The 27,531-nt window shown below is 38.9% G+C and overlaps 2 protein-coding genes across 4 annotated transcripts in view; one reads left to right on the top strand and one right to left on the bottom strand.

Annotated features, from left to right (window-relative positions):
• Positions 1–1,558: 1,558 nt before the first annotated feature.
• On the top strand, positions 1,559–5,782 carry COX6C (cytochrome c oxidase subunit 6C; the record flags this gene model as incomplete). The annotated part of the gene is given in 6 exon segments (XM_081325617.1): positions 1,559–1,582; positions 2,415–2,463; positions 2,466–2,531; positions 3,524–3,651; positions 4,841–4,976; positions 5,680–5,782. Coding segments are annotated over 5 exon segments (384 nt in total). The 3' UTR covers positions 4,958–4,976; positions 5,680–5,782.
• A 2,763-nt stretch (positions 5,783–8,545) lies between these two features.
• VPS13B (vacuolar protein sorting 13 homolog B) overlaps positions 8,546–27,531 on the bottom strand; it is a 354,623-nt gene continuing 335,637 nt past the window's right edge. For 2 of the 3 annotated variants that reach the window (XM_081322739.1, XM_081322738.1), the window contains exons 57-62: positions 23,839–24,015; positions 22,124–22,294; positions 15,030–15,206; positions 11,978–12,080; positions 11,159–11,408; positions 8,546–11,055 (exon numbers count right to left, since the gene is read on the bottom strand). In XM_081322739.1, the coding sequence (XP_081178865.1) occupies positions 10,807–11,055; positions 11,159–11,408; positions 11,978–12,080; positions 15,030–15,206; positions 22,124–22,294; positions 23,839–24,015 (1,127 nt within the window). In that variant the 3' untranslated portion in view covers positions 8,546–10,806. Of the gene's footprint in view, positions 11,056–11,158; positions 11,409–11,977; positions 12,081–15,029; positions 15,207–18,271; positions 18,323–22,123; positions 22,295–23,838; positions 24,016–27,531 lie in introns of all 3 variants that reach the window. The other variant, XM_081322737.1, reaches the window with a different exon arrangement.

Here is a 27,531-nt window from a genome sequence, read left to right as displayed (position 1 = left end):
TGATGTCTGTTTTAAATAACATCCACTTTAAAATACTAATTTTTAAACAATGCTATAATATCTTTGGCATCAAGTCAGTTCTAAATCAAGGTTTTGCCATGAATTCATTCCTGGCCCAGAAAAAAGGAGCAAATCTGATTTTGTTTGTGGCACACAGGACTTATTTTTGCATTCAGTGTTCAACAATGCCAATTATATCTGACAAGCCAGCTGTTAGTCCAGTTTTCAGAAGTAACTCTAGTCCAGAACCACAAAAATGATGTCAATGGTGGCATCTGGCTAACCTCGCCTGGCCTCCAAAACTGCACAGCATCATGCCCAGCTGGTATCCAGCAGAAAGACCAGCAATGACTCTGGATGAGGATGCCACCCTCCCCCTTGTCCCCCCAGGGCAACTGGCAAGCCATTTTTGCAATGTCCCAAAGATGCTTTTTCCACAAGACAACTGGACTTTCTTGTTTTTCTTTAAAGATGTTTCATTTCTCATCCAAGAAGCTTCTTCAGCTCTGACTGGATGGTGGGGATTGGAAGGATTTATATTCCTTGCAGACAGCTGGTCATTTGCATTCTTTTAGAGTCGTTGAGGCCCCTTGGAGGTTTTTCTGGGTCCTCAGGGTGACTTGAGTAGTGAAAATGGGTGTGGAGCATTCTTGGAACTGCTGAAAGGACAGTGTTGTGGAACTGTGCTATATGCAATATGTTTCTGTCCTGTGTCCCTTCACTTTTCAACCCAGGCACAGGCTGTGGGGATGAGTCTGTGTTATCTGCAATTCAAACTGAAGTGCAAGTTGTCCTGTCATCTGCAAATTTTGTTCTGGAAAGTCTTTCATACTCCTGCTCCATTTGAAGGGTGTTCATCCCAAAGTGCATAGCTAAATGTCTATGGAGATTCTCAGTCATCTAGGTCATGATTGTTCCAAAGGTGTTTTCAAGAGGCAACTGAATTTTGTTTTTCTTTGAAGCTGTTTCGCTTCTCATCATGACTGAGAATCTCCATAGACATTTAGCTATGTGGGAGTATGAACAGATTTCCAGAAAAAAATTGCAGACTACAGGACCATTTGCACCTCAGCTTGAGATGCAGACATCATCCCCACAACCTATGTCAGTGTTCAACAGTGAAGGCACACAGGGCGGAAACATCCTGCAGATAGCACAATTCCACAATACAGTCCTTTCAGCTGTTCCAAGAAGGCTCCACACCTATTTGCACTACTCTGGTGACCCTGAGGACACAGCTAAACCTCCAAAGGGCCTAAATGACTCTCTAAAAGAATGCAAATGACCAGCTGTCTGCAAAGAAATATAAATCCTTCCATTCCCCACCATCCAGTCAGAGCTGAAAAAGCTTTTTGGATGAGAAGCAAAATGTCTTCAAGGAAAAACAAGAAAGTCCAGTTGCCTCTTCTTGAAAAAGCACCTTTGAGAACCAGGTCCAGATGTTCCTGCAAGGCTTGTTAGGGGTGGGGGAGGATGTGGGGGTGGCCAGACTGCAGATTTTCATTCGGACAACCTGGGATTGCAAGGAATTTGGAATTTAGCAGCGCAAATCACAGGAATGGCCATGAATGCTCCATTAAAAGTTAGACGAAAATTAGCCATCCTGAACTTTGAGGGGCTGCCACAAAGAGAAGAAGGAATCAACCTATTCTCCAAAGCACCTGAAAGCGGGACGAGAAGCAACCGATGGAAACTAATCAAGAAGAGAAGCAACCTAGAACTAAGGAGAAATTTCCTGGCAGAACAATCAACCAGTGGAACAACTTGGCCTTCAGAAATTGTGGATGCTTCAGGTTTAAGAAGAGACTGGACAGCCACTTGTCTGAAATGATATAGGGACTCCTGCTTGAGCAGTGGTTTGACTACAAGACCCCCAAGGTCCCTTCCAACTCTTGTTATTCTGTTGACTTCACACCGGCAGGCTCTAGGGAGCTACACCGCGGATATTCTCGATTGGCCCATTGCGGGACTCAGAATTGTAAAGGAGCCTCTAAACCAGTGGTCTTCAAACTTGGCCCTTTTATGACTTGTGGACTTCAACTCCCAGAATTCCTCAGCCAGCTTTGCTGGCTGAGGAATTCTGGGAGTTGAAGTCCACAAGTCATAAAAGGGCCAAGCTTGAAGACCCCTGCTCTAAACCGAATAAGAGTAGTTGTTTGCAGCGCCATCTTATATTTCCCGTTTACAGTCGAATCGCGGGCGCCAGGTTGGGGAAAGCAGCTCGGCCGCTGGGACCAGGCTACCCGCTCTCTTGCATCACGTCTTATTTAAACCCGAACCGCGTCGCGCCGCAGCGCTGGGTCAACTTTTAGCCCCGCCCCACGCCTGGCCAAAGCCCGCCCACTTCTGAGATAATGCCGCCTCTCCGAGAAGCAGCTCCCGCGATGCGAGTTTGAGCTGAGCGCTTGCCGTAGTTACCGAGACGCGCATGCGCCGGCGGGAGCCGTGCTACTGAAAGTGAAGGCGTAAGGACGGCCTTGAGTCTGTAGGGGTCAGAGAAGGCGCTTCCTCCTGCTTGGTGTCCGGCGTGAGTGTCCGCGGCGGCCTCCTGCGCGGTTCTCCGCTTTCCTGCCCTTCGGGGGACGCTGGGACGGTCCACGAAGAAGAGTCTAGGGACTGTGGCGGTGCAGTTGATGGGCTGGTGGGGCCCTGGCGGCGGGCGGGGGAAATTAGTTGGGGCGTCCGTCTATTTTGGGGTCCTCGCCAGATGCCGCAGCATCGCTCTGGGTGGGAACTGGGAGCAATGAGACCAAGAAAGACAAGATGATTTTGGGCTTACGACTTACTGCGAATGCTGCAGAGTGTAGATTATTTGTAAACTAGGATTAAGGAAGCAATGGCTGTCGCCAGGATTGTAATGCAAGAAGTGGGGAGGGACCATATTTGCCGCACAGATTGCTGCGTTTTGGATGAATAGCGGAATAGAAATTTAATTTAATTTTTAATTTAATAATATTTAATAATAATAAATGTCAGCTCTGTACTTGTGAGTCCTTCTCACGCTGGCAATTAACACCAGCTCCCCAAGTGTTAAGCCTGAAATTTCGTCTGCAGATGTGGAAAGAAAGGAGACGTTGTGCATCCATATTAGGAGTCTGCAAAGCTTTAGAAGGCGATGCTTTGTAAAATGCGGGAGTACCTATTCCCCAATTGTCTTATTGTTAAAGCAGCCACTTTATGTATAGAGTTGCGTTTCTGCTGCAGAAACTGCTTCCATCTGTTTCTGCTGCATCTATACATGTAGTGACAGCTGCTTACACCTTCTGGAGCCTTGCAGCTTGGTTGCTTTAATTTGAAAAGTGGCACATTATGAATTTTGCCCTATTGCTGAAAATCTCTTTCAAAACCTTAATAGAGCCCTAGGCTATACCACATATTATGTATCTCTAATAAAACAATTTCCAAAGAATAAAAATCTATAAAAATGCTTTTCTCTTATAGAGAACACTTCCTGGTTGCAATTCTTGTTCTTGTTAATATTGTGATCATAATACCAAAGCCTTAATTTCCCTTTCTGTTTTAGGAGAAAGCTTCAGTATGTCTTCTAATTTGTTGCCCAAGCCACAAATGAGAGATCTTCTGGGAAGATTTGCAAGAAGGAATTTTCTGATAGGAGTTACTTTAGTAACAGGAAGCTTTTTTCTCCTGGAGGTCAGGATTTCTTATATTAAACATCAATATAAACCAAATTTTGTTTTCATTCTTAAGTGTAATTCTTATATATTTGGGCAAGTTCTGCAAAATTACAAATAGCCCTTGTTTAACAACTGTTTGGTCAGTCTCTGTTTACAGTTATGATGGTAGTTACAGCCAGTACTGGAAGCTATGACTGTTGCAGTGTTCTCATGTCGCATGTTCAAAATTTGTGTGCTTAGCAACCTAGCCAGACTTGCAATCGCAGGGTCTGCTTCAACTCCCCCCACTATATTACCATCTCTGCCCTTTTGGCTTCTGCACTTTGCTACCACCTACTCTTGCTGCTGCTTCCAAGGTGACCATTGTCATGTTCTTCTTTGCCCGAGGGGGGGGGGAATCAGTGCTGGGCTTGCCACCACTATCTCCTTGGCTGCTAGTCTGAAAGCAAGGTGGGCATAAAACTTGGTGTGTCTCAGGGCTCTGCAGATCAGGTCTTTGCCGTGACCCTTCTTCAGGGTACAGAAATAGAACTTAGATCTTCATGATTTAAGCTTTGTTTCTGCTCTCTGAAGAAGGATGTCAGTTTCTTTCAGCCAGCAGCTCTTTCAGTCAGTCCCCAGAGATGAGAGGGAGTCTTTACGGCAGGTGGCAGCAGCTTGTCACCTTCCCTGCTGGCTTCCTGTTTGACTTTCTGGGAAAACCGGCAGAGGAGATTGTAAATGGCAATAACATGATTGTAGGGCATTTGACAACTGATTGTATGTGTGAACAGGTTTTCAAGTGCCCAAAATGCATTCAAGTGACTGCAGGAGGTGGGGTGTGTGATGTTTTATGCCAGCTGGAAGTGCTTTATGAGTTATATAGCATCATTTTTGAGACCATAACCAAATGGTCATGTAAGTTGAGGACTACCTATACAAGACTTCAATTTCTAAGCAGTGGTGTCATGTATTTTGTTTAATGGCTGCTTCATTTAGCAAGGAGAATTTCAGTCCCAATTAGGGTCATTAAGCAAGTCCCAGGTAAATAGGTACAGGATTGTAATCGTAATAGTGTACACCTTCTCAACATTTTGTAAACAATTTAAGCTGCTCATGAGTGCAGTGTTTTCATAGATATTATTTCATTTTTTAAATGTTTTTGTTCAGTATTTAATTAAGTTGCTTGTTTTAAAGCCTTGTAATGGTAACTTTTTTCTGTTTAGCATTTTTTCATTCAAAGAAGGCAAAATCAATACAGGGATTTCTACAAAACATTTGACTTCGCGAAAGACTTTGAGGACAAGAAAAAAGCAGGAGTGTTTCAAAGTGTGAAGCCCTAATGACATCTAATAATCATAAGTAAGCAATTGTTCAGCTTATGTTTTAATAATTCAAGGGAATGTTTCTTTTAAACTAGATTATATGGTGTAGCATAGCAATTAAAGTGCTGACATTGAGTGAGACACACAGGTTCGAGTTCTCCCTAACTAGAAACCAACTGGTTGATCTTGGGCCACGTGTTCTCTCTCAGTCCTGACCCAGGAAGTGAAAACACTTACTGGGAGAAAGCAGCAGCAGACCACTGAATTGATTTGTGGGTTGGGTGGATTAAATCACTTTCACATTGTTAGCAAAGAAATGGCACAGACCTGTTACTAGTACATATTGAAATACAAAATAAATATTAGTAATTCAGCTAAAGCAACGTAACATCAGATAAGTAGATTTATTTGTTTTAACTGAAGTCACTCCTCTGATTCTTTGTCCATTGATGATGATGTACTTTTCAAAATTCTAATGTTATGTGCTTTCTTGGAAAAGTGTAGCCAGTTTCACTGTTTTCAAATCATGCTGTTAGAAGCTTTGCTATTAAAGCACAAGCTGGCTAATTATGTGGTGTATTTCATCATATCATACGAACATATTTTAGAGTTATAAGCCTTTGGGCTTCATAAAAACCAGTATTTTTTAAAAAATAACTTAGATAAAATAATATCTTGCATATCATTTACAAAATGGGAGAATATATTCTAGATTCTTAACTTATTTTTTTCTCTTTCAGAACTTCCTTTTGGAGACAAAAAATTGAATATTACTATGATCAGTAGCGATCACCTTCAGTACTGTTCCTGCTATATTGTGCTCATTAAATGAAAACAATCTCAGTGTGTGTCTTGGCTTCTTTCAGTTGGTAGCAATCAAAGCTCAAAGTACTGCAGTGTTTCATTATCAGAATTGGAAGGGACCTTAGAGGTCTTCTAGTCCAACTCCCTGCTCGTTGGACAATGTGCTAGGCTGAAATAGCAGAAATCTTTTAAGTTTTCTTTCTAAAATAAAACACCGAGAGGAGAGGGTGTGTCAAATCTAAGGGAAAACAGGAAAAATTTGTATATTTGGATCTTTTTAGCTTCCTCTCAGTACCAATTAAGTGGCAGTGCTGGCAGTTGGAAGCAATTTTTTTCTCCCCTTTTGTAGCTTCTTTGCAGAGAAGTGGGAAAAAAGGAGAAATGAAGACTGGGCTGTTTTCAGTGACCATGTGAAGGTCAAGTATACAGCATCCGCATTTCACATTTACCATTATAATTTTTTCCTCAGAACATTTATTGAGTTGCGTACCTTGCAGATAGAACACAAAAACAGGATTTTTTTTCTTTTGTGATAACATAAATGTTTTAAAAATTGTTATTGACAAGAGTTCACTTTGTAACAGATGTTATGGAATCGTGCTGCGTAGCTGTGGGCGGGCAGATGCAAATGGCTGTTTTATGCTCAAGAGCTGTGCTACAGCAGACTTCTGTCTTATCTAAGTTAGCAGTAGTTTTACCATGGCCCATTCAGTAATTTAGGAACACTACAGGTTTGTTGTTGAGATTATTGGCGTATTGCACCTTCTTGAACATTTCAATAAGTAATATATGTATATTATTTCTATACAAGTAATTAGTGAAAAGATTTTGTTGAACTGGTTGCTTGCTTCTCAATCCAAAATCTGTTCTTATTAGATATAGCTGGTTATTTTCACCAAGTCTTTAATTTTTCAGTAGTTGCCTGCTGTTACTCCTCAATCTGCTAAAACTTTGGGTTGCTCTTAGCAATATGCTGTCTTTTAAGAGATTCTGGTGTTAGTCTGACCATAAGAGGGAAAGAAAAAACTAGCAAGCAAATGAACTTGTGATAAAAATATCTATGTTGATAATGCATCCAGATAATTCTGTTGGACATCGGCCCATCTAGCCCAGAATTGTTGCTTTCTGAGATAAAAATTACCAAGCATGACATAAAATATTTCCATGGCTACTTTAAGGTGGGTACATCTCTGAATACTCACTGAATTTTTAAGAACTTTTCAAGTACATTAGAAGCTCTGTTATTGTTGAAGACATTGAGGAGTCTGGTAAGGAAATATCCAAATGATGACCGAGTGGCTCACGGGTTGTCTAGTAAAAGTGTGATTGAGCTGGGAACTCTGGCCCAAGTCGTCTCTCCCTGAGCAGCAAGGCCCTCTAAGGATCATTTATGGAGGTAAATATTATATAGTGCACAAAAACAGTATAGAACGGGTAGGCAACCTCGGCTCTTTTATGACTCATGGACTTCAAGTCCCAGAATTCCTGAGCCAGCTTGGCTGGCTCAGGAATTCTGGGAGTTGAAGTCCATGACTCCTAAAAGAGTCGAGGTTGCCTACCCCTGGTATAGAACGTAATTAATGCTTTCAGTTTTCAGATATATACACTGCAATCTTTAGAATAATACTTTATAGTTAAATATAATTACATATATGTTAATCTAGTGTGACTATAGACCAGGGGTGTCAAACTCAATTTCATTGAGGGCCGCATCAGCATTGCGGTTGCCCTCAGGGGGCCGGGTGGGTATGGCCAGGGTGGGTGTAGCCTACTGGGTGGGCGTGGCTAGAGTGCATATGGCCTACATCGTTTGCATCAAGGGTGCCTATGGGGGCCTGGGCAGGAGTGGGACAGATCTGAGGGTCTCTGGCAGAAGGAGGGTCTCTGGGCCAGGGCCAAGGCAGTGGGAGCTGTTCCCTCACTGTTTCCAGGATGGCTTCATGGGCCACATGAAACCTCTTCGCGGGCCAGATCCGGCCCCCGGGCCTTGTGTTTGACATGTCTGCTATAGACTGATAGTTGAGTTACCCAACAATGCAATATGTTTACGATAGAAGCACAATTTGTGTCTCAGGTTTCCTAATCCACAGCATGGATGCCACAGAGATTCTAGGATTCACCATCTCATGGTAAATATCCAAGGGACTGCATAGCTTGCTATGAACTGCGTGGCATGGGAGTGGTCTTTAAAGATGACCTTGTTTTTTGAGGTCTCTTGCAGGTCAAGGAGGACATTTTCTGTGTTGCTCCCAAGTCATACTCTCAGGCAAGCCACTCAGCTTCTATTCTTTCTGCTTTGGTGAACAAAAGATATTTTTCTTTAGTCAAGTGTTTTCTGCCTTAATTTATTTTATTTTTTTTATTTTAATTCCATTTATATCCCAACAGGTTTTTCTAAAAAAAATGGTTAGTTGCCCAAAATGTGTTCTGGGCAGGAAAGTTATATATTTTAAGTTATATAAATAAATATTCAAATATGATTAGCCATGCCGCTAATTGGAATCTTAAAAGTCAGTTGCAGTACAGGTGGTGTTCAGAGCTTATAGGGAGGATAAATCTCAGGGAGATTTTAAAAAGCAACTTTGTACAGTGGAACCAACAGCTATTGTCAGAACAGTAGCTAGGTCAGCAGTTTAATTGGATTTGTAAAGCAATTGCTGCTATAATATAAAAAAGCTTTAAACAAATTTGTTTGCTTCACTCTGGCTATAACCTGGCCTCTTTGTGTTAGTTTATTATTTTGGCATTTTATGAATGCATTTCTTTTGAATCAAATTGCTATAACACTGTTAACAGACGAAGTGGCAATATAACTCTTTATTTCTCATGAAAGATTCAGTTATAAAATACAATATTTTAAAGCAGTGTAAGTAAACAAGGACTATTCACATAAACATTTAACAAAGGCTGTACCTAGTTTGTAAGGATAAATTTAGTTTTCAAAGGCTGAATATTTTAAAAATGGAACACATGAGATGCGACAAAATCAAAAGAGCTTTCAAAATTGCTGTGCCTAGAAATGTACTGGAAACACTAGTGAAAATTGGCTAAAGCATAGTTTAAATTCAGTACCTAACGTCAGCATAGTTTTGTAGTACAGATTGGCCTTGGACAGATTAATATAGAGTTCTTAGCTTGAAAAGTTGAGCAGGAGGTTAGAGTGGGGAGGAAAAGAAATGTTTAGGACCAAAAATGTTAAATAAAAATAGTTAAGAGCCCATAGCAAACATACGTTTTGAAACTAAAGCCTGCTGATCCCACTTCAATCTACATTTAAATCTAATAGCTGTTTTATGCTGGTGATTCTTCTATAGTTCAAAGTTGAAAACAGATGTTGAAAAGTCTATAGAAAAGATACTTCTAAAAACATCCACTATTAATATACTAGAGCTCTCTGAAAAATTAGATCTGCACAAGAAATGAGAAATCTGATAACTGATCCACTAACACAGCTGTATGGTCTAAAATGGTTTGGACCTATATCCATGAATTTTTCTTTTCCTGGATGATGATTTAGTATAGAGTTCTATGTTACAAGTATATATTTTTCTTAAGAATCTCCCATTTAACCTTCCAGTGCAAGTGTAATTGCCGAATACTACAGCAATAATGAAACCAGGCACTAGTTTTACGGTTTACTGACCCCTTTCCAGTAGATATATGGGTTTAACTTCAGGCGATGGTGGGTAATAGTGCTATTTGAGAACTGATACACCAGCTACTAATTTGCTCAGTTAAAAACTCAGATACTTTTAGAGCCTGGGTGTCAAACTCGATCACGTCAGTTTTTTGCCTTTGTGGAGACAGCTTGGGCTGGCCAGCATGTGACGCATCTGGCCTGCGGGCCGCCAGTTTTACACCCCTGTTTTAGAGGAAACTACAGCTCATAGTATTAAATAGCACTTTCAGTGATACACTGGATCACTTATTTCTTAGAAAACTATGAGACAAACATGAGTTCAAGTTATGTATACTTCTTAAACATGGCTATATAGGCTTCCAGTCAGTCATGTATTTAGATGAGCCTTCCCTATAATGGCACCTACCTAAAATTGTTGCAGCTACACCTGCATGACTTGGAATTATGGGAACCCAAATTGTGTTTGCTGTGGTGCTCTAGTTTAATATGTTGATCGAAATGAAAATGTGTTAATATGACCAAGGTGGCAATTGTTATGTTACTTGGATGTAACTCAATCGATCCTACTTTGAATAATGCATCATGGATGAGTTGATAATTTAAATTACCTTCTCATTTTGGGTATTCATGGCTAAACAAAAGTTGTAAAGCCTTATATAATGCAAGTTACTGGTCCCACATTAATAGTCCATAAGAACTCTTGCATAATTATACATTGTTAAAGAATTGCAATAGCATACATTCAACAATCTTCGGAAAACATTGCTATCTTTTATGGTAAACAAGAAATCTCATAAATTAGTATTGTCACCAACTTGATCTTCAAACTAAACAAAGGCACTAATTTATATTAAGGACTGAAATCCTGCAAAATCTCAGTCAATGAAAATTAACAGAATGGTCCGGAACCCTAGGTATCACAATTCACTTAGCACACCTAAGTACTTCCAAACTGAATAGAAAAAGTTATTTTGTTGTAGGTTTGACCAGCTGCAGTACAAATTTCAGCCCTGAGCAAGTTTTTAAAGCTAGATTCTAAACTTGCTTGTAGTAACTGGCACCTCTTTAGAAAATGAAGAAAAAGACAAGAATATTATAATGTTCATTCTGTGCATTCTGTCAATCTTTGCATATTAGACTTCCTATTAAAAAGAAAATAAATATTTTCACTGTCATCTTACAAGGTGGCCAATTTCTGGTTACTGACAACTATATATATACGTAATTCTGTCCCACAAAGGAGACTACAGAATTCATCTCTAATGTACTAAGTGCAAAATAGATCTTTTTAATGTGCTAGTTCAATATCCCAGCGGACCTAAGTTTAAACTCATCTGTTTTCATGTGATGTGAAATGTAAAGTTCTTATTAGGCAACTGCATAGATAGTACTTTAAATCTGGAAACATTTCAGCAGAGTGTTTTCAGTTAAATCCTCTGCTCAAAGCTTTATTTTTTACCATAGTAAATTTGCTGATGAATACGTGAGCAAAAATGGGATTAACCAGGTAGTGATAAGTCTTTACTGTTGCTGGAACCGGTTCGGCAGCTATAAGAGGTGCTGTGTTTTGTACAGACACAGGGACAGTAACCAAGTGGTAGGATGCTTTCGTAATGTAGTCAACAAGTCTGTTGTACTGTTGTTCGGACAACCTCTCTCTGTTTCCATCTGCCTGAAATCAGAGAACACAGATTTATTGAAATGGGCAGTGTATTGCTAATAAAAAATCATGATTGTTTTTAAAGACTACAAATAAAATAAATCTGGAGCTTTACCTCCAGATCACAAGACACTCTCTGCTGTTTGAGCTGCACCTTCAACAAATTGCTTTGTTCACCATCTAGCAGGCATTCAATCTCTGTCACTGGGAATGCCTGTTGCTGTGTGTCTTCATCAATGCTAACCACAAACAGCACTTCTGAGGTAAGGAGTAAACATCCTTCGTGTTCTTGGCCTGATCCACTCACAATTATCACATCCAGGGCCATGAAGACCTCTGGTCTCCCCAGTGACTGAAGCATTTTCCTATTTAAAAAAAAAGGTTCAAGATGAACATGCATTCACCTGATAATCAAAATTTCTCAGTAAAGTTGCTGCTTTTTTTTTTCCTAAAGAAGCAGTAGCATTACACAGAAACAAGAGTTTTGCAAAACTTGCTATGATTTTAAATCCCAAAGAGGTCTTGTTTATTTTGTAATACTTTCAAACCTCCATCTTCTGCAGCCAAGCTGACCTAATTGATGGTCACAATCACATCTCCTTTGTCCAAGTCATTTCTCAGTCCAGCCCTGAATCCATTCCAATGAATTGGAACCAAACTGAGAATAAACTACTGTAGCAGTTATTGCTGGAGATGTCCAATATTTGGGCAAAGGCAACTAAGTAATATCTTTCATAAACAAAGACAGGCTCGCATCAGATTTCCAAAGCTCAAAGGACAGCTGGTTTTCAGAGAGGGCCTCTGCTGAACTTTGTTTAGCATTCCTAAATATTCTGCTGTAAGTCAGCCTTTTGCTCCGTTAGCTTGAGCAGGAGCCAGAATCTATTAATCAACACTTGGGGTATAGAAATGAGTCAGTATCCAGATAATTTACCAGACATATTTGACGTGGCTGTTTGGGGCCTGTTCAGCATGTTGATCACTTGAAGGACAGCGCTGTTTAGGATGCTGGGAAAGTCCAGCCCCGTGCAAAATACCTGTGGTGATAAAAGTGAGGCTGTTTTTGGTTTTGGTTTTACAGGGTGGGAAAACAGAAACATGTTGCAATGATGTCATGTTCTTAAGCAGTCCATAAAATTGTGCAGATCCAAAGTGATGTCACATCTTTGGACGCTCTAGTGGAGATAATTCATTCAATATTAGAACACAATAATCATGCACTTAACCATAATGGATTTTAGCATTAGCTAGAAATAAACAAAAGAAGGATCATCAGTCACATACTAGCAATTAGGGAAAATCAAATGTTCTTGAGAGCCATGGATTTAGAAAAGGATTGGACAAGTTAGTTAGGAATGTAGGCATATCAGTTCAAGACCATGGTTAACTTTCTTGCTTAATATTCACATTCTTTCATGAGTATCTCACAATTAGCAAGCATCAGCAGGTAAATTTGCCCTAGATACTGCATTTCAACATAAATTATTTAATTACTTTTAAATATGAAACCCAAATGTTATGAATTCTCTTGGGCCATCTGCGTTTTGAGAAGTGTCTTCTTGTACTACAGCAGAGATCTCTAGAGCTATTCCTCTTCCTGTTTGCCCTGATCAGAAGAGAACAAAGGGGTGACTTAGCATGTTGCTTTCTGATGGCTGGTACATTTTTAATATGTAAAGGGCATGGCCCTTATACTGAGAGTGTCAGTAACTGGATGATTTACTTAAAAAATAAATGTTTTATAACTGGGATTAAAACTGGGGTGCATCTTAGAAGATAGCAGAGTTTCTGGATAGGGAGAGAGCTGAGCACTAATGCGTCAAACATTTCTGCATCAGGGTAAAAATTTATAAAACAAATACCAAATAAATAATGCACTGGTATTGTTCAGAAAGAATTAACGTTAATATTGAACATACACGAACTCCTAGTAATGCTCAAAAGATACATTCCAGTTGTAATAATTAGCTGATAAGAGATTTTTCAGCATTATTGCAAATGAGATAGTCATTGGCAGATGGAAAAGTAGAACGTGTGATTACTTCTGTGTGGTCTTTTCCCCCCATAAGGCATAAGCCCATTTGCCTGTTAGTCACAACAAAGATGCTGCTCCATGCACTTCCATTTATTATGGAAAAGACTCAGTTCTCTCAGCCAATAGACACAAAATATAGAAATACAGCTGTCAGAATCTAGAACACACTCATTAATTCTATGCACTCAGGGCAATGTTGCATTGCAAACCCCTTTTCAAATGGAGGAAAGGAAAAAAGAGAGTTGCAAAAGAACTTGACATTTTTTTGGAGAGATTGTTATTCAAAGAAAAACAATAAAAATAAAAACTGTCTTCTGAGTTCTGCAAACAGTTGGCTCTGCTAAAGTTGCTCTCTACTTTCAAGCCACTGCAGTAAAGTGCATCTTTCCACTATTTTGGGTTACTTCTCAGTTGCCAACTTTTTTAAAAAAAAATCTAAAATCTATGTAACATGGAACATCTCTTACACTTAACTTCCAACTTTTTTCTTTCTCTAGTTTTCCTAGAATCAAAGTTTTATGTACAACAAACTTCCAATTTCTCAACAGACTAAAGAACTATTCATATCCGACACACATATTGGATGAACAATTATGTGAGAAAGCAGCCACACACAACAGTTTCATGTTGTTCCTCCAAAACGTCTCCAGAGAATTAGGAAATTCTTGGATGTGTATTAGCGGGCATATGTTGAAGACGAACAGTTGTAGCTGGCTTCTTTTGAAGCTTTTAGAGCTGATGAAGAAGATGTAGAAAAACGTGTGAGAGTAACCTTTGAATGACACCCCCCCATTTCTTCAAGGGGTCTGCTTGAAACCGAGACCTCTAATTTTACCATTTGTCCTAATAGGATCTCCTAGATGTTTTTAAAAGCATGGAGGAGCAGAACAGAGTGGTTGGACTGTTCATTCTTTTGGGTGCAAAATAATGCCTAAAGGTTTAGTTCATGGAAATAAAAAAGCCGGCCAGCGTAAGTGGTTAGTGATTCATCTCAAGGAGGAAGATGCTATATGAGTAATCACATTATAGCAATAACATTTACAGTGTAATTCTTGGAGACAATCTAATATATCATTAATGGAATATTGACACATCTGGGCCTGGCTCAGAGAAAAGTGAGCATACTTTATATGTAGTGGTATCAAATGACTTGGTGGGAAACTTCAGAAAGCATCTTATTTTTTTCAGCAGTAAGTCTGGAAGCAGAAATAACAGCTGGCAACCGATTTGTATTATGGTTAGCAAGACAAAAGTGTGATCTTGGTTTAAATGGGCACTTAGTTTCCCTTAGTCCATAACAAACTGTGTGAGATCATCTGGGCTTTGTAGAATTTCCTCACTGAGATAGGTAACACAACTAATCAGGAATTTATGACTTAAATTTGCTGTTTATATTTTAAGAAGATTTAATATGAAATAAATTCTCCACCTAAATCCCGAGTGCCGCGTAGCAGAGTGAGCGCCTGCTACTCGTCCCAGCTTCTGCCAACCTAGCAGTTCGAAAGCACGTAAAAATGCAAGTAGAAAAATAGGGACCACTACGGTGGGAAGGTAACAGCGTTCCGTGCGCCTTTGGCGTCTAGTCATGCCGGCCACATGACCACGGAGACGTCCTCGGACAAGCGCTGGCTCTTCGGCTTTGAAATGGAGATGAGCACCGGCCCCTAGAGTTGGAAACGACTAGCACGCATGTGCGGGGGAACCTTTACCTTTACCTTTTTAAATTCTCTAGTTTTGCAATGCATTTTATATATAAATTTAAAAAACTGGGTAATGAGGACTAAGTATCTGAAATAGGAAAATAGTGTAATCTCAGTAAAAGAATGTGATGATGGTAGGAGGGAAATTTCTATTTTAAATAAGATTTTAGTAATACATGCTACAATTAAAATACATGAAAACTACCAATGAATGTGCAACATGCTGAAGTCATACATTTGCTCAAACCTACCGTAGCCAGTCTGTGAGACTAACTCAGCTGCTCCTCCAATAGGCTTAGCAAAGACTCCCATGATTCCTTTCCCCACACCAGAGATCACGCCCTTGGCTTTGTGTCCGGCTGAAGCATGGGCTTCTGATGTTTTCTGGAAATTCTGCATTGGCTGATCTACTATCCCAGCAATTGCACCTGTAATGAGTTTTCAAGTATTATGGAATGATATAATCTCAGAGCAAGATGAAATATTGATTTCTGAACACTTTTGCTTCATTTCATTTGAGTATTATGCCATTTTGTCTAACACAGCAATAAGGAACTGACATTGGGTCCCTTTAATTCAGTGTAAGAAAATTTCTGCTAGTCACATCTATTTCACTTAAGAGACCCCAACATTTTGAGCTGAGAGCATGTTATGGAGCCTCACCCAAATTATTGCAGTGATGGACCTACCAGTTACAAAACAGTTTACCAGAAAGCAAATTCAGGAAATTGTTCCCCAAGAACCATTAGAATGGTTCTGAATATCCCATATCAACCTTTATTTTTGTCTTCTTTCTGGGTAAGTGAACACACTTCCAAAGAAATCCCCGAGCTGTAGTTTCTATAATATTGGCTGAGTTTGCCACAGAATTCAAAACATCATTGTAAATAAACGTTAAACTTTGCAACGTGCTGACTTCACATTTACTTCTTTATTTTTTTTAAAAAAAATCTCAAACAAAATTAAGTGAGGCATAGGATATGGAGTCTAAGATGCATCTATGTAGATCTGTTATTTTGTTATACATGGGTATCATATTGGGGACTAGTAGATAAATATTAAAACTTGGTTTCATAGGTGTCTTTTAAACTACCACAATTTTTCTAAATAAAGTTGTTGAATGGTAAAATTGAATATATTGTATATATTTTGCTTCTAGATTTTGTGCTTGAGAGGGGAAAAAATGAAACTTTGACACTGGATTTTGCTGATAAGATAGATTTGTTGTTGTAGAAATGGCTAGTACACATTAGCATGGAAAAGCAGAAAGTTGAGGCTGCAATGTTATTTACCTTATTCTACTGCGCTAAAAAGAGTCGGCAGTCAATGTTGCTTCTTTCTTTGCCTCTCTTTTTCCTACACTTTTCCCCTTCCCTTTTTCTCCCTCATTTTTACACTATTTTCATTTTCTTTTCTATTTTATATCTTGATAAACTTTATTATTTTTTAAAAAAATATTGTATATATGTGTATATAGAACAAATTTATGCTAACATAGCGGGATTTTAGACCACTATTTAAAATAAATCTCACAAACCTTTAAGCCTTTCCTATGTCCACTATATCATTTTAACATGCTCTTATATTATAAAAATGCTCATAAACCAATGCAATCTCTAATATATTACTAAGTTTAGTAGAATTAGGCCTGGAGAATTTTGTTACTGTTTTTGTCAACACAATCATATTTTATTTTAATGTGTAAAGGTCAAACTTTTACAAGTGCCTTAATGACCCCTCCAGTTTTCCATATCAACAGAGAACAGCAGTTTAAATCTTCCTAAATGTAAACAGGTATGTCAGGTGGGATGTTTCTTTGATCCTGAGTTTATTCAAGCTGTGCCATACCCCAGAGATGCCTCTAGCTGTTGTAACTTTGATAGATAATTTATTTGGATCTCACTAAAAGGACAATTAATGATTGAACAAGATGACGAGGTGTTACATTATGAATCTGAAGGGCTTATGCTGAAGGTCATCATTCAGTACAAAATGAATGAAAATGCTAGCTGAAACTTCCAGATCTCTTTGTAAGCCTTCAAAAAATGGGTAAGAGACACTTTTTTCATCCCATATGGACAACAATAACTATATTAGGGCCAACTGCTGTTCATTGTACACATAAACAACAACAACAATAGCAACCACAAATATTTTTGCATAAAATTATTAGGGCCTTTCGAGACAATAAAACTAATTGATAGGCAGAATCTCTTCCCTCCATAAGACTCACAACTAGCTATTGCTCTCCGATGGTTTCAGATTGTTCTTTGCATCCATCTTACAATCCACCTATGAGTCCTGAGATGGAAATGTTTTTTCCTTCAACTGATAGATCATGATATTTTAAAAAATTAAAGGAATGAATGGTAAAATTGTATTAAAATTGCTTCTAGGCTGCATCATATTTTCTTTATATTCAAAAGTTATCCTTGATCCCTCTCTAGTTTGAACGTGCATTTTCTGGCATAGATATGGCATTAGACAAGGAAGATGCACGGTGTACTTGCAGTCTTCATTATAACCATATTTTATTAATTTTTTATAATCGCAAATCCTTAATATTTTATCAGCAACATGTTGTCTGGGTTCCAATATTTAGCTTACTAATACACGTTAAACTTAGACTTTGGGAAAGAAATTCTAAAATAACAAAGGCGGTGGCTTACAAAAAACCCCCATATAAAATGTTTTACAGATGGCACTTACCACCTGTGAGGTTAGGAAAAATGTTTAAATTTTTGGAAATGTAGACAAAACCCAGGCATCTTTGGTGGACATGCCCTAAGGCTAAATGATTTTGGTTAAGAATACATATATGGTTAGAGAAAATGACAAAAAACACGTAGATTTTAAGCCAGAATTATTTCTGTTAGGTATAATTGCAGGAAATTATAAGAAAGAATGTGCATATTTAATGTTACATGTATTAACGGAAGCAAGAATTGTATTTGCTCAACATTGGAAAGATGAAGAATTACCAGTGGAGGAAGAGATAATCAGGAAAATTTTGGACTGTGCAGAAATGGACAGACAAACTCAGTTATGATATCAGAGAAGGTAAACTAATGAAATATGGGAAGAAAAATAAATTGTTTGAAATCTCACACACCAGAGGAGACAGGTGAAAACAAGAGATTGCAAGGAAATACCAAATATTAACGGACCCATTGTTTACAGAATTGTTCACTCCGGCTAAGTTTGCGTTGAATGTGATACTTTAAAACACTAGCGGATAATAAAGCCTGGTGCTCCTGAAAACATCTGCTTGTCTATTCATTACTCCTAAAATGCAATTTAGATTCTTTAGATAATTATATCACAAAGTGCTTGTAATTTATTTGGATAGTTAATTTTTCTGAGACTAAGAGTAGTGGGGATTATTTCAGCAACAAAGAATTTGTAAACAGAATCTCAATGCCAGTTCAAGTCTTTCATTCTGTTTAAGCAAAACAATGCAGGCAACTCAGCCTAAGCCAAATTGTAAACTCACATTTCTCAACTATATCTTGTGTAAAGGCAGCAATTAAGAGCAAGAAGTGATCTGTTTGAGTAAAATATAACAGGAATAACTTCAGATTTTCATCACAGTGTCTAAATCCCTGGAGGATCAAGAAGATTCTATTGTTCCAGTCACAATTATTCATGTAATAATAACAGCCTTCAAGAAAATCTTCAGAGCTAGATAAAGTCAGCCAATCTGCTATGTAGCTAATCAAAGAATGAAGGAGATGCTGTGGCTGCTGCAGCTTTTACTATATAAAAGAACCTCAATAATTGACTGATCTTTCTGAGGAGTTTTTCTACAGGACTCTACAGTAATTATGGTACGGAGTGCAGAGCACAAATAAATGGTGAACGTTGTATGTATTAATCATGCATCACAAATTTTCTTTTGGGGTGGTTGCCCATGGCTGTCATAGCTAAGATACAAAATGTTTTTTAAAATATTCCTTGGATAGTAGTTTGTACATGATGCTTTTACAAAGGATTCTGCTTGTTAAGATTTCAAAGTGTAATGAAATCATCTTTGTAGACATTTACTTTTAAGATATATCTTTCTTGGCAGATTAGGCTTCTTTAGCGCTCTCTCTCTCTCCCTCTCTCTCTCTCTCTCTGTGTGTCTCTCCCTCTGTATACACAGATATATATGCAATATGTGTGTGTGTATTTATACACACACTTACCTATCTATATGTAACTAACTATACACACACACAAACACAAGGACACATACAGACACACTTGCTGTAGGTTCTGTCATGCCATAACATAATTTTCTATCATTTGAAATTTTCATTGGCAAATTATATTCCAGGTAGGTATATTGCCCTATTACATATATTCCCCTATTACATATATGATGATTTTAACAATTGTCTGCTTTGCTGAATGTTATATTAATCTTGTTCACAAATAAAGTGAAAAATAACAAATCACAACATGATTTAATGTTATGTAGGAACTAGACCACTAACTGCGCTTACACATCAAGTATAGTTTGTTTTGCTGAACTCAGAGCAAATAAGCTGGTCTTTCTATTGAATAAAATCATACTGGCTTATTTGACCAATTCCTTATTTATCTTCCTACTTGTTTTAGTGTTTCTTAACTCGCACCCTTTGAAGGTTGATTAGTGTGAGACTAGGGGAGAGCATAAAAATAAAACAAGCATAAGCTAGAAAGGTACAAATTCTGATTTTAAAATAAAAAATATTGTTTAGTGTTCCCATTCACACATCATACATATTATAATATTGTCATGTGACGGTCAAACAAAGATTCAAAAATATGAAAGTAGGTTTAATTGGTCCCTTCCTTACAATGGCAGTACAACATAAATTATGGCAATAATATATAACATCATAAAAATGTCCTTCTACTGGAGGGTAAATGAGGAAGCCATGAAATCATCCATCTTATGAAACAGTCTTCCCCCACCTCCCCAGAAGTTAATGTTCAGGAAGTCACTCCAGATCTGGTCATGTCACTAGGATTGGGGATCCCAAGGAATTGGTGACATTTTAAGGTAGCTGCCCTATTACGGATGATACATAGTTTGCAATATTTACTCTTTCTACTTGTGGTTTGCATACTTTAATTTTTTAGCAATGGTTTAACTTTCAATAATGATTCTCTATTTTTAAACGATTGTTTCTATATTATTTATTTAATTTGATTGTTGTATGCTGCCCAGAGTCACTTCTTAAATTTAGCAAATTATTATAATCTAATCTAATCTAATCTAACCTAATCTAATCTAATCTAATCTAATACAATACAATAAATACAATACAATATTATGCTATGCTATGCTATGTTGTTATATTGAATTACAAGGCAAGGATTTTTTTTAAGAAACAGAAAATAATATTTTCAAACAAGATTCTTCTGAACTTTTATGTTTGCTTATTTCTAGTCACTTTGATCTCACAGGGTGATAATGTGGTCTCATAATCCCATGAAAGCATTTGCCAAGCAATACATATTTGTGATTTTTTTGGCTAGTAAAAAAAAGTCTGTGTACATTCTTCTTTCATAATTCTAAATCCTACTTTCCCTTCAGAAATGTCTATATAGTGGTTAATTAAGTTGGCACAATGTGTCATCTTTTGCTGAAGAAATATTTTTCATCAACGTTTATTTGATATTTGAACTAGTGGTTTTCAAACAAAAACAAGCATCTAAGTTAACCTTCCCCAACTTGGTGCCCCCAGATGTTTTATAATGAAGCAAATAGAAGAGCTATGAAGCAATGGGAGCATCAGAAAATAACACTATTACTTTTCATTGAAAGAAATGGAACTCATGTGTCTTTCTACTATTTACAAGATATTAAGGGAAAGTAAGTTGCTTTGCATGAATGCACATGTGAAGACAGACAGGAATAATTCCTACAGCTGCTGCACAAATCCCCCAACCCACCCACCCTCCAAAAAAAACCAGTTCCTTTTAATGATTCAGATACAGGTGCTTTGTGCATGCTCCCATATGTTGCAAAGTCTTCATTCACATAATTAAAAGATCCAAGTCTTTTCCATGAGCCTACTACATAATGCATGCAAATAAAACAATGTAATACAGGTTTAAGTATTATTCTTCTGTAGCCTTTAGTTTGGGGCAGGTAGTTTCTGGTGGCTTTTTGGTGATGTTTTTTTTTTTAATGGGCATACATCTCCATTCACCTTCAGTGAATTGTGCTAATAAACTTACTTTGCTGCAGTGATACTGAACAAGAGTTTTTCTTTCCCAGGGGAAGCTGTTTTGCCTGTTATGAGCAAGAGGCTCCAGTATGATCTACTCAGTCCATACTGGGAGCAACACGGGGGAGAAACAAGTTAAAGCCAGAGGCTGAACAAAATTCATTTCTATATAAACTCTCCACAATTTGGAGCCTTGGCATCAGGCAGTCATTGTTGTGAACCTGATTTCCTTCTGAATTAGATTACTCTGTGATTCCCCATTAAATAATCTGTTCCCCAAGTGTGTATAATTCACATGCTGTTGCTGCTTATATATACAGCTCTGTGAAATGGAGCTTTCCTCTAGCATCGGTCTCACCAGATGGCTAAAACATCCTGTCTCTGCTCCCCTCCAAGGTTATAGAAACTCATAATTACCAGAAACCAGAGCTTTTTCTGAGCTCTCTTTTTTCCTCAGATTAGATTAGGATGATGAGATGGGGGGGGAGGAGGGGGGAAGAGGCAGTCATTCCTGCAAGTCCGATATGATTCAGGCAGAATTCCTTGCCAGGAATAATCAGCCTATCCAAGGCCTGGCTAGGGAAAGGAAATCAAATAATACAGGAAAATAATGTATGTGCTTCCTCCCATCGCAAAACACACTCTGGGTCCCCCCGGGAGGATCCCATCACAGTTGAGAACATAACTTAACTGCTGTCCAAGACAACAACAGCCTTCTTTTCTAACTGTGCTTTGCTTGCCCAGCCTCGGTTCCTTCCACTTGGCAGTGGCTACCTCTGACACAAGCGTTCATTTCAAATGAATTTTCTTATCCCCATCGATGTGGGAATATATAACTCATTTTTGGTTAAATGGAAAAACTAGAGGGATGGAGAACAGTGGAGGAACTGTATTTTGCCAAGCTGAGACTGCAATGTCTACACTATGGGGCACACAGATCTTGCTTCTGCCAGTGTTTCTCTCATGCCCTACTTTTTTTGCCCTCACAATAAGAATCTGGAATTGGAAACCAATGTCAAAAAAAGTTTTACTGAAGTTGGCAAAAGGAAAGACCAAATAAACGTAACTCCACCCTGCAGATATTTCCAGATCCCATTTTCCCAAATGCTGGACATAATGAGGACCAAAAGAGGGTGTCTTACCTAAAAGGCTGATGCCCAATCGGGAAAGGCCTTGTCTTAGTCCTTCCCCCAGATTTTCTGGCAGCTGCCGTCTCCATTCTTCTTGCCGATTGCAATGCTCCTCGTCCAGGGAAAGCCTATCCATATTTCGTGCCAGGCTTGTTGCTAGGTTGGTAATGGATGTTAGCGTACCTGAAGGCAAACAGGTGAGTAAATGCCCAGTTAATTTGGAAAGGGCAAGAGATGTTATTTCAGGCAGCCCTTGACTTACAGGAGTTCATTTTGTGACCGTTCAAAGTTACAATGGCACTGAGAAAAGTGATTTATGACCTTTTTTCACACTTACGACCATTGTGCCGTCACTATAGTCATGTGTTCAAAATTCAAACGCTTGGCAACTGACTCATATTTAGGACGGTTTCGGTGTCCCAGGGCCGTGTGGTCGGTCACCTTTTGCGACCTTCTGACGAGCAAAGTCAATGGGAAGCCAAATTCACTTAACAACCGTATTACTAACTTAACAACTTCAGCGTTCACTTAACAACTGTGGAAAGAAAGGCTGTAAAATGGGGCAAATTTCATTTATCAAATGGCTCACTTACCAACAGAAATTTTGGGACAACTGTGATCACAAGTAGAGGACTCCCTGTATTTTGCTTAAAAATAATGGAAACTACTATAGTCAAGACTTGTACCACATAAGAATGGTATGTCACCTTAATAATAAAAGCTATTACTAATAAATGTTACTAATAATAAATGTCCCCAATTCTTAATTCACTCAGTAGCCTTTATTATGAAGCCTGTTGTTGACTATGATACAACAAAAATATAATGGACTCCAGGGAATTCCAAAACTAAGTATAGTTCTTAGCTTTTTCTCCCCAAGTTTTGAAAAGAGAGAATTTCCATTTTTAAAAAATTTTAGGCATCCAGCAGAAACAAGCATGATTTTGTCTGGCTATGAGAAGGTTGTTTAAACCATATCCTAAATCAAGAAGCAACTAGCTAATGAAGGTTCAGCAAATAATAGTACTATTTGGAGAGACAATCTGACAAGCTTTGAACTGCTGGAAACCTAGCATTTCCCCCCCCCCTTTGAATCTTTTCTATTTTCCAGCTGGCCTAGGAAGCCACAAGATGGCGCTATGTCTGTACACAAATCCAGGAAAAGCCAGATGTGTGCTTGCTTTACAAATGTGTTCAGCAATATTTAATAAGTGTCTATTATTATCTTTTCAACTACATATGATGAGGCAATGTGGTGTAAGATTTCTGAAGTACTGCAGAAACTCTGAACTTCTTTAACGTTTCTGTTCAGTTACTGCATTACAAAATGGTCATGTGGGAAAGTTTAAGTCACTAGTAGAAACAATAGTAGAATAGAAAAAGTGGATGAGGTCCTCTCCCCCAATACATTCTCTCTCTCTCTCTCTCTCTCTCTCTCTCTCTCTCTCTCTCTCTCTCTCTCTCTCTCTCTCACACACACACACACACACACACACACACACAGAGAGAGAGAGAGAGAGAGAGAGAGAGAGAGAGAGAGAGAGAGAGAGAGAGAGAGAGAGAGAAAGAGAGAGAGAGAATGAGAACGCATAACGTATGCCTTTCACTGAGACTCAAGGAGCTTAAAGGAAGCTAAGGGTAAAAAGTTCATCTGAAAAGTTTCATGCCTTCCTTTAAGGCCCCCAACTGATGAGAATGCAGTGGAATTGGAAAGAAAAGATAAATACCTTTAGATATGTGCTTTACAAATGACGTGGTTCCTCTGGAAACCCCACTAACAAAGGCTCCTGGGCCACGGGTGAGGCCTTCATAGGGAAGCCTGAAGAAGTCTGCAATTCCATTCCCAACGCTTCTCACCAAACTGCCTGGGCTACCCAGAATTTCCAGAGATCCAACAACCCATCCTGCAAAGCAACGCAAGGTAAACAAAATGTGTTGAGGCTCACATTAACTTCACAGAAATTGCAGCTACAGTAAAAAGAACAAGAAGAAGGGGAATAAAGCCCCTAACTCTCATCCCCTCACCCCCTTATTTTACACTGAAATTTATCACACCATAAACTTCCTTTGAGAAAAACACGGGAAGCAGCTCATCCACTACAGATTCAGCCACGGCAATCTTTCATGCTTTCTAAATCAAAGCAATCTCTCTGGCAAAAGCACAAATAACTTTCAAATGACTTCCTTCCATAAGCCTCCCGTATTTCTGCTAAAGCTGTGTGTGGAGAGATGGGTACTGCAGTCAGAGGGCTGGGAGAAATAGGACCAGAGGCTTATTTTGCTTTGGAGGCTTTACATCCCCCAAAGCAACTTTGTTATTTCACATCCACACCAGCAGAAGAGTCATGACAGCTAGTTTACAGTGATACACTGTCCCGCCTTGGGGGAGTGTGAAGGTCAGCTGCTTGATGGGGTGTTGGGAAAGGGGATGCAGGTTTTTGACAAGCACAAGGAATTATTTTAATCCGTCCAACAGCTCTGTGCCGATCACTTTCCTGTGGAGTCTAGTTATGGCCAGATAAATGACTTCTTGCTCAACATCACTGTGTAAACAGAAATGGCATTTGCATGTTGCTTAAATTACTCAGAGGGAGGATCCTTGTACGTTCCCCACAAGAGCTTGAGGGTGGAGGAATTTCCAAGATTTAGTTTCTTACACAAAGTTACGGTTGCTGGCAGGAAGCCTGACTCTGAGCATGTTGCAGCTATGCTAGTTCTGGAGGCAGAAGGACCAGAAGGCCACCAAGCCTAGGAGACTTTCTGCAGCCAGGACGTTGCAAAGAGACTCCTGTCAAACTAACTAGAAAAGCCTAGGTCAGGGGTCGGCAACCTCGGCTCTTTTATGACTCGTGGACTTCAACTCCCAGAATTCCTGAGCCAGCATAGCTGGCTCAGGAATTCTGGGAGTTGAAGTCCACGAGTCATAAAAGAGCCGAGGTTGCCGACCCCTGACCTAGGTGTACACCTGCCTGAAGGCATGGCTAGCTGTCCACACTTGTTATGATCAGCTGAGCAGCTACAATAGATGGATAATTTCTCAGGACAATTTCTCATGCCAGTTCTTTTCAATTAATGCAGTATTTCTGCAACTTATGACATAAAAATATTCCAGAGTGAGAGAGAGGGCTTTACTGATCAACTTACAAGGTTACAGAAAAGTCTACTAATTTGATACGCCAATTGACTTTCAAGCCAATAGGGAAATAAAAGTTTCAATATTATGTTTTTTCATTCCGTTATTTTTTAAGACAACTTTAAAAACTCATCACATAAGCTACAATAGTTAAGAGTCCACTCTGTTCCTTTGATTCTGCTATGAAACTCCTTTCCAGGTACTCATATATCAAGAGTGTGCTTATTCCTGAGACTTTTCAATGAGTCAATAATTGAATAAACCTATCCACAAAAGTATTATGCAAATAAAAGAGATAACTTTAATTATTTGCCCATATCCAACAAGAAACAAACAACCCTGCAGTGTATCACACAAGCAAACACTATTTAAAAAACTCTATCTTCTTGTAAATAGTCTCAGAATTCCAAACACGCAATAATGCCATCAGCTATTATTCCAAGTGGCTACATGCCACCAGGATACTGTTTTCAGAAAATATACTGGATGTGTGTGCATGCTCAGATTTGCATGGATACCAAACCTTCTAATCCAGGGTCCACCTTTCAGATAATTTCATTGGTCATATTTTCATGCTGGCTCACTAAGACAATATCTGACTTGAGTCCAAGGCTTTTATGGAGCAGTACTATAAACACGCTGATAGTAAGTATAACATTTTCAATGCTTTGAATGCTTATATACCTGAGATAGCCTATAATGTAAGCTCATATTTGAATGATGGAGTTGTCCCAAGGAAAGATTTCCCTAGGGTTGGCAGAGCTGAATGAATTAACAGCTGCTTTGCCAAGAAAACTGCAGGGACTTGTCCAGGCAGTCTCTAAGAACTGGACACAATTGAAAGGAAGAAAAAAATATCCATAGATTATTTGTTTTTTTCACTATCCATTCTGACTGGCATTTTAAGACCTCAAGCAGTGGACTTGCCCCATTCCTGCTGTGCATTCCTTCTGAACTAAAAATAATTCTGGGAGTCTATGCATGCAAGACAGGTGTGAACAATGGGCCATTTCTATGGTTTGCTTTTCTACCAATTCATAGGGAAAAATGTCTGAGTTCATTTATTCTTATAAACAGACCAATCCGGCACCAATAAAGAAGAATATTTGGTGCTCTCTATACTTGGTTATTTTCTTGCATTTTATTACCTACATAACCTAGTTGCTTTATGATAAGAAGGTAGACAGGGCTTTTAAATCCCATATTCTTAGAAGTGCTTTATTGCGTGTCTGGAAAAAGTATTATTATAAGTTAAATTATAAAATACCGATTTGGGGAATTCCTGGACACGCGATAGAGGGCGTATCTATGGGAGTGAGTATGGATATGGTTTCTTATAAGGAACTACTTAGATTGCAAGGGAATGATTGGCAACTTAAACCAGTAGAGGAGTTAAGACAAGAAAACATAAGTTACTCTTGGTTTCAATATACCCAATTGAAAGCTAGGTGGAAGTCAGATCAAAAGGTTGGCATCACAATTACAGATCAAAATTTAGTAAAGCAAATTAGAGATTCAAATTCTGCACATATAAAGAGGATATATAATGCTTTAATTGAATTGGATTCGGAAACGGAACTGGTTAAAGACTGCATGATAAAGTGGGCACAAAATATTCAGGAACCAATTTCGTTGGACACCTGGGAGATAATTTGGGTCAGAAATGTTAAATTTACCCAGGCTCAAAATTTAAGAGAAAATTTTTTATAAAATGTTTTATAGATGGCATCTGGATCCCAAGAAGCTGTCCAACATGTATCCTAATTTACAGTCTAAATCAGGGGTGTCAAACTCAATTTCATTGAGGGCCGCATCAGCATTGCAGTTGCCCTCAGGGGGCCAGGTGGATATGGCCTGGGTGGGTGTGGCCTAATGGGTGGGTGTGGCTAGAGTGCGTATGGCCTACTGGGTGGCCATGGCCAGCTCTACATCGTTCGCATCAAGGGTGCCTATGGGGGCCTGGGGAGGAGTGGGACAAATCTGAGGGTCTCTGGCAGAAGGAGGGTCTCTGAGCCAGGGCCAAGGCAGTGGGGGCTGTTCCCTCACTGTTTTCAGGATGGCTTCGCGGGCCTCATGAAACCACTTCACGGGCCGGATCTGGCCCCCGGGCCTTGTGTTTGACATGTCTGGTCTAAATGTTGGAGGTGTGGTAGTTTAGAAGCTACCTATTTTCATATGTGGTGGACTTGTAGAAATATAAAAGCTTTTTGGATTAAAATTTGGTGGAACATTCAAAAGATTTTTAAGAGAAAGATAAAGTTTTCCCCGCAATTGTTTTTATTGGGCA

This window comes from Vipera berus, assembly GCF_964194415.1.
Source record: "Vipera berus genome assembly, chromosome: 3".
In the NCBI taxonomy this organism is placed as follows: domain Eukaryota; kingdom Metazoa; phylum Chordata; class Lepidosauria; order Squamata; family Viperidae; genus Vipera; species Vipera berus.
This window is presented reverse-complemented; position numbering and strand designations above follow the sequence as displayed.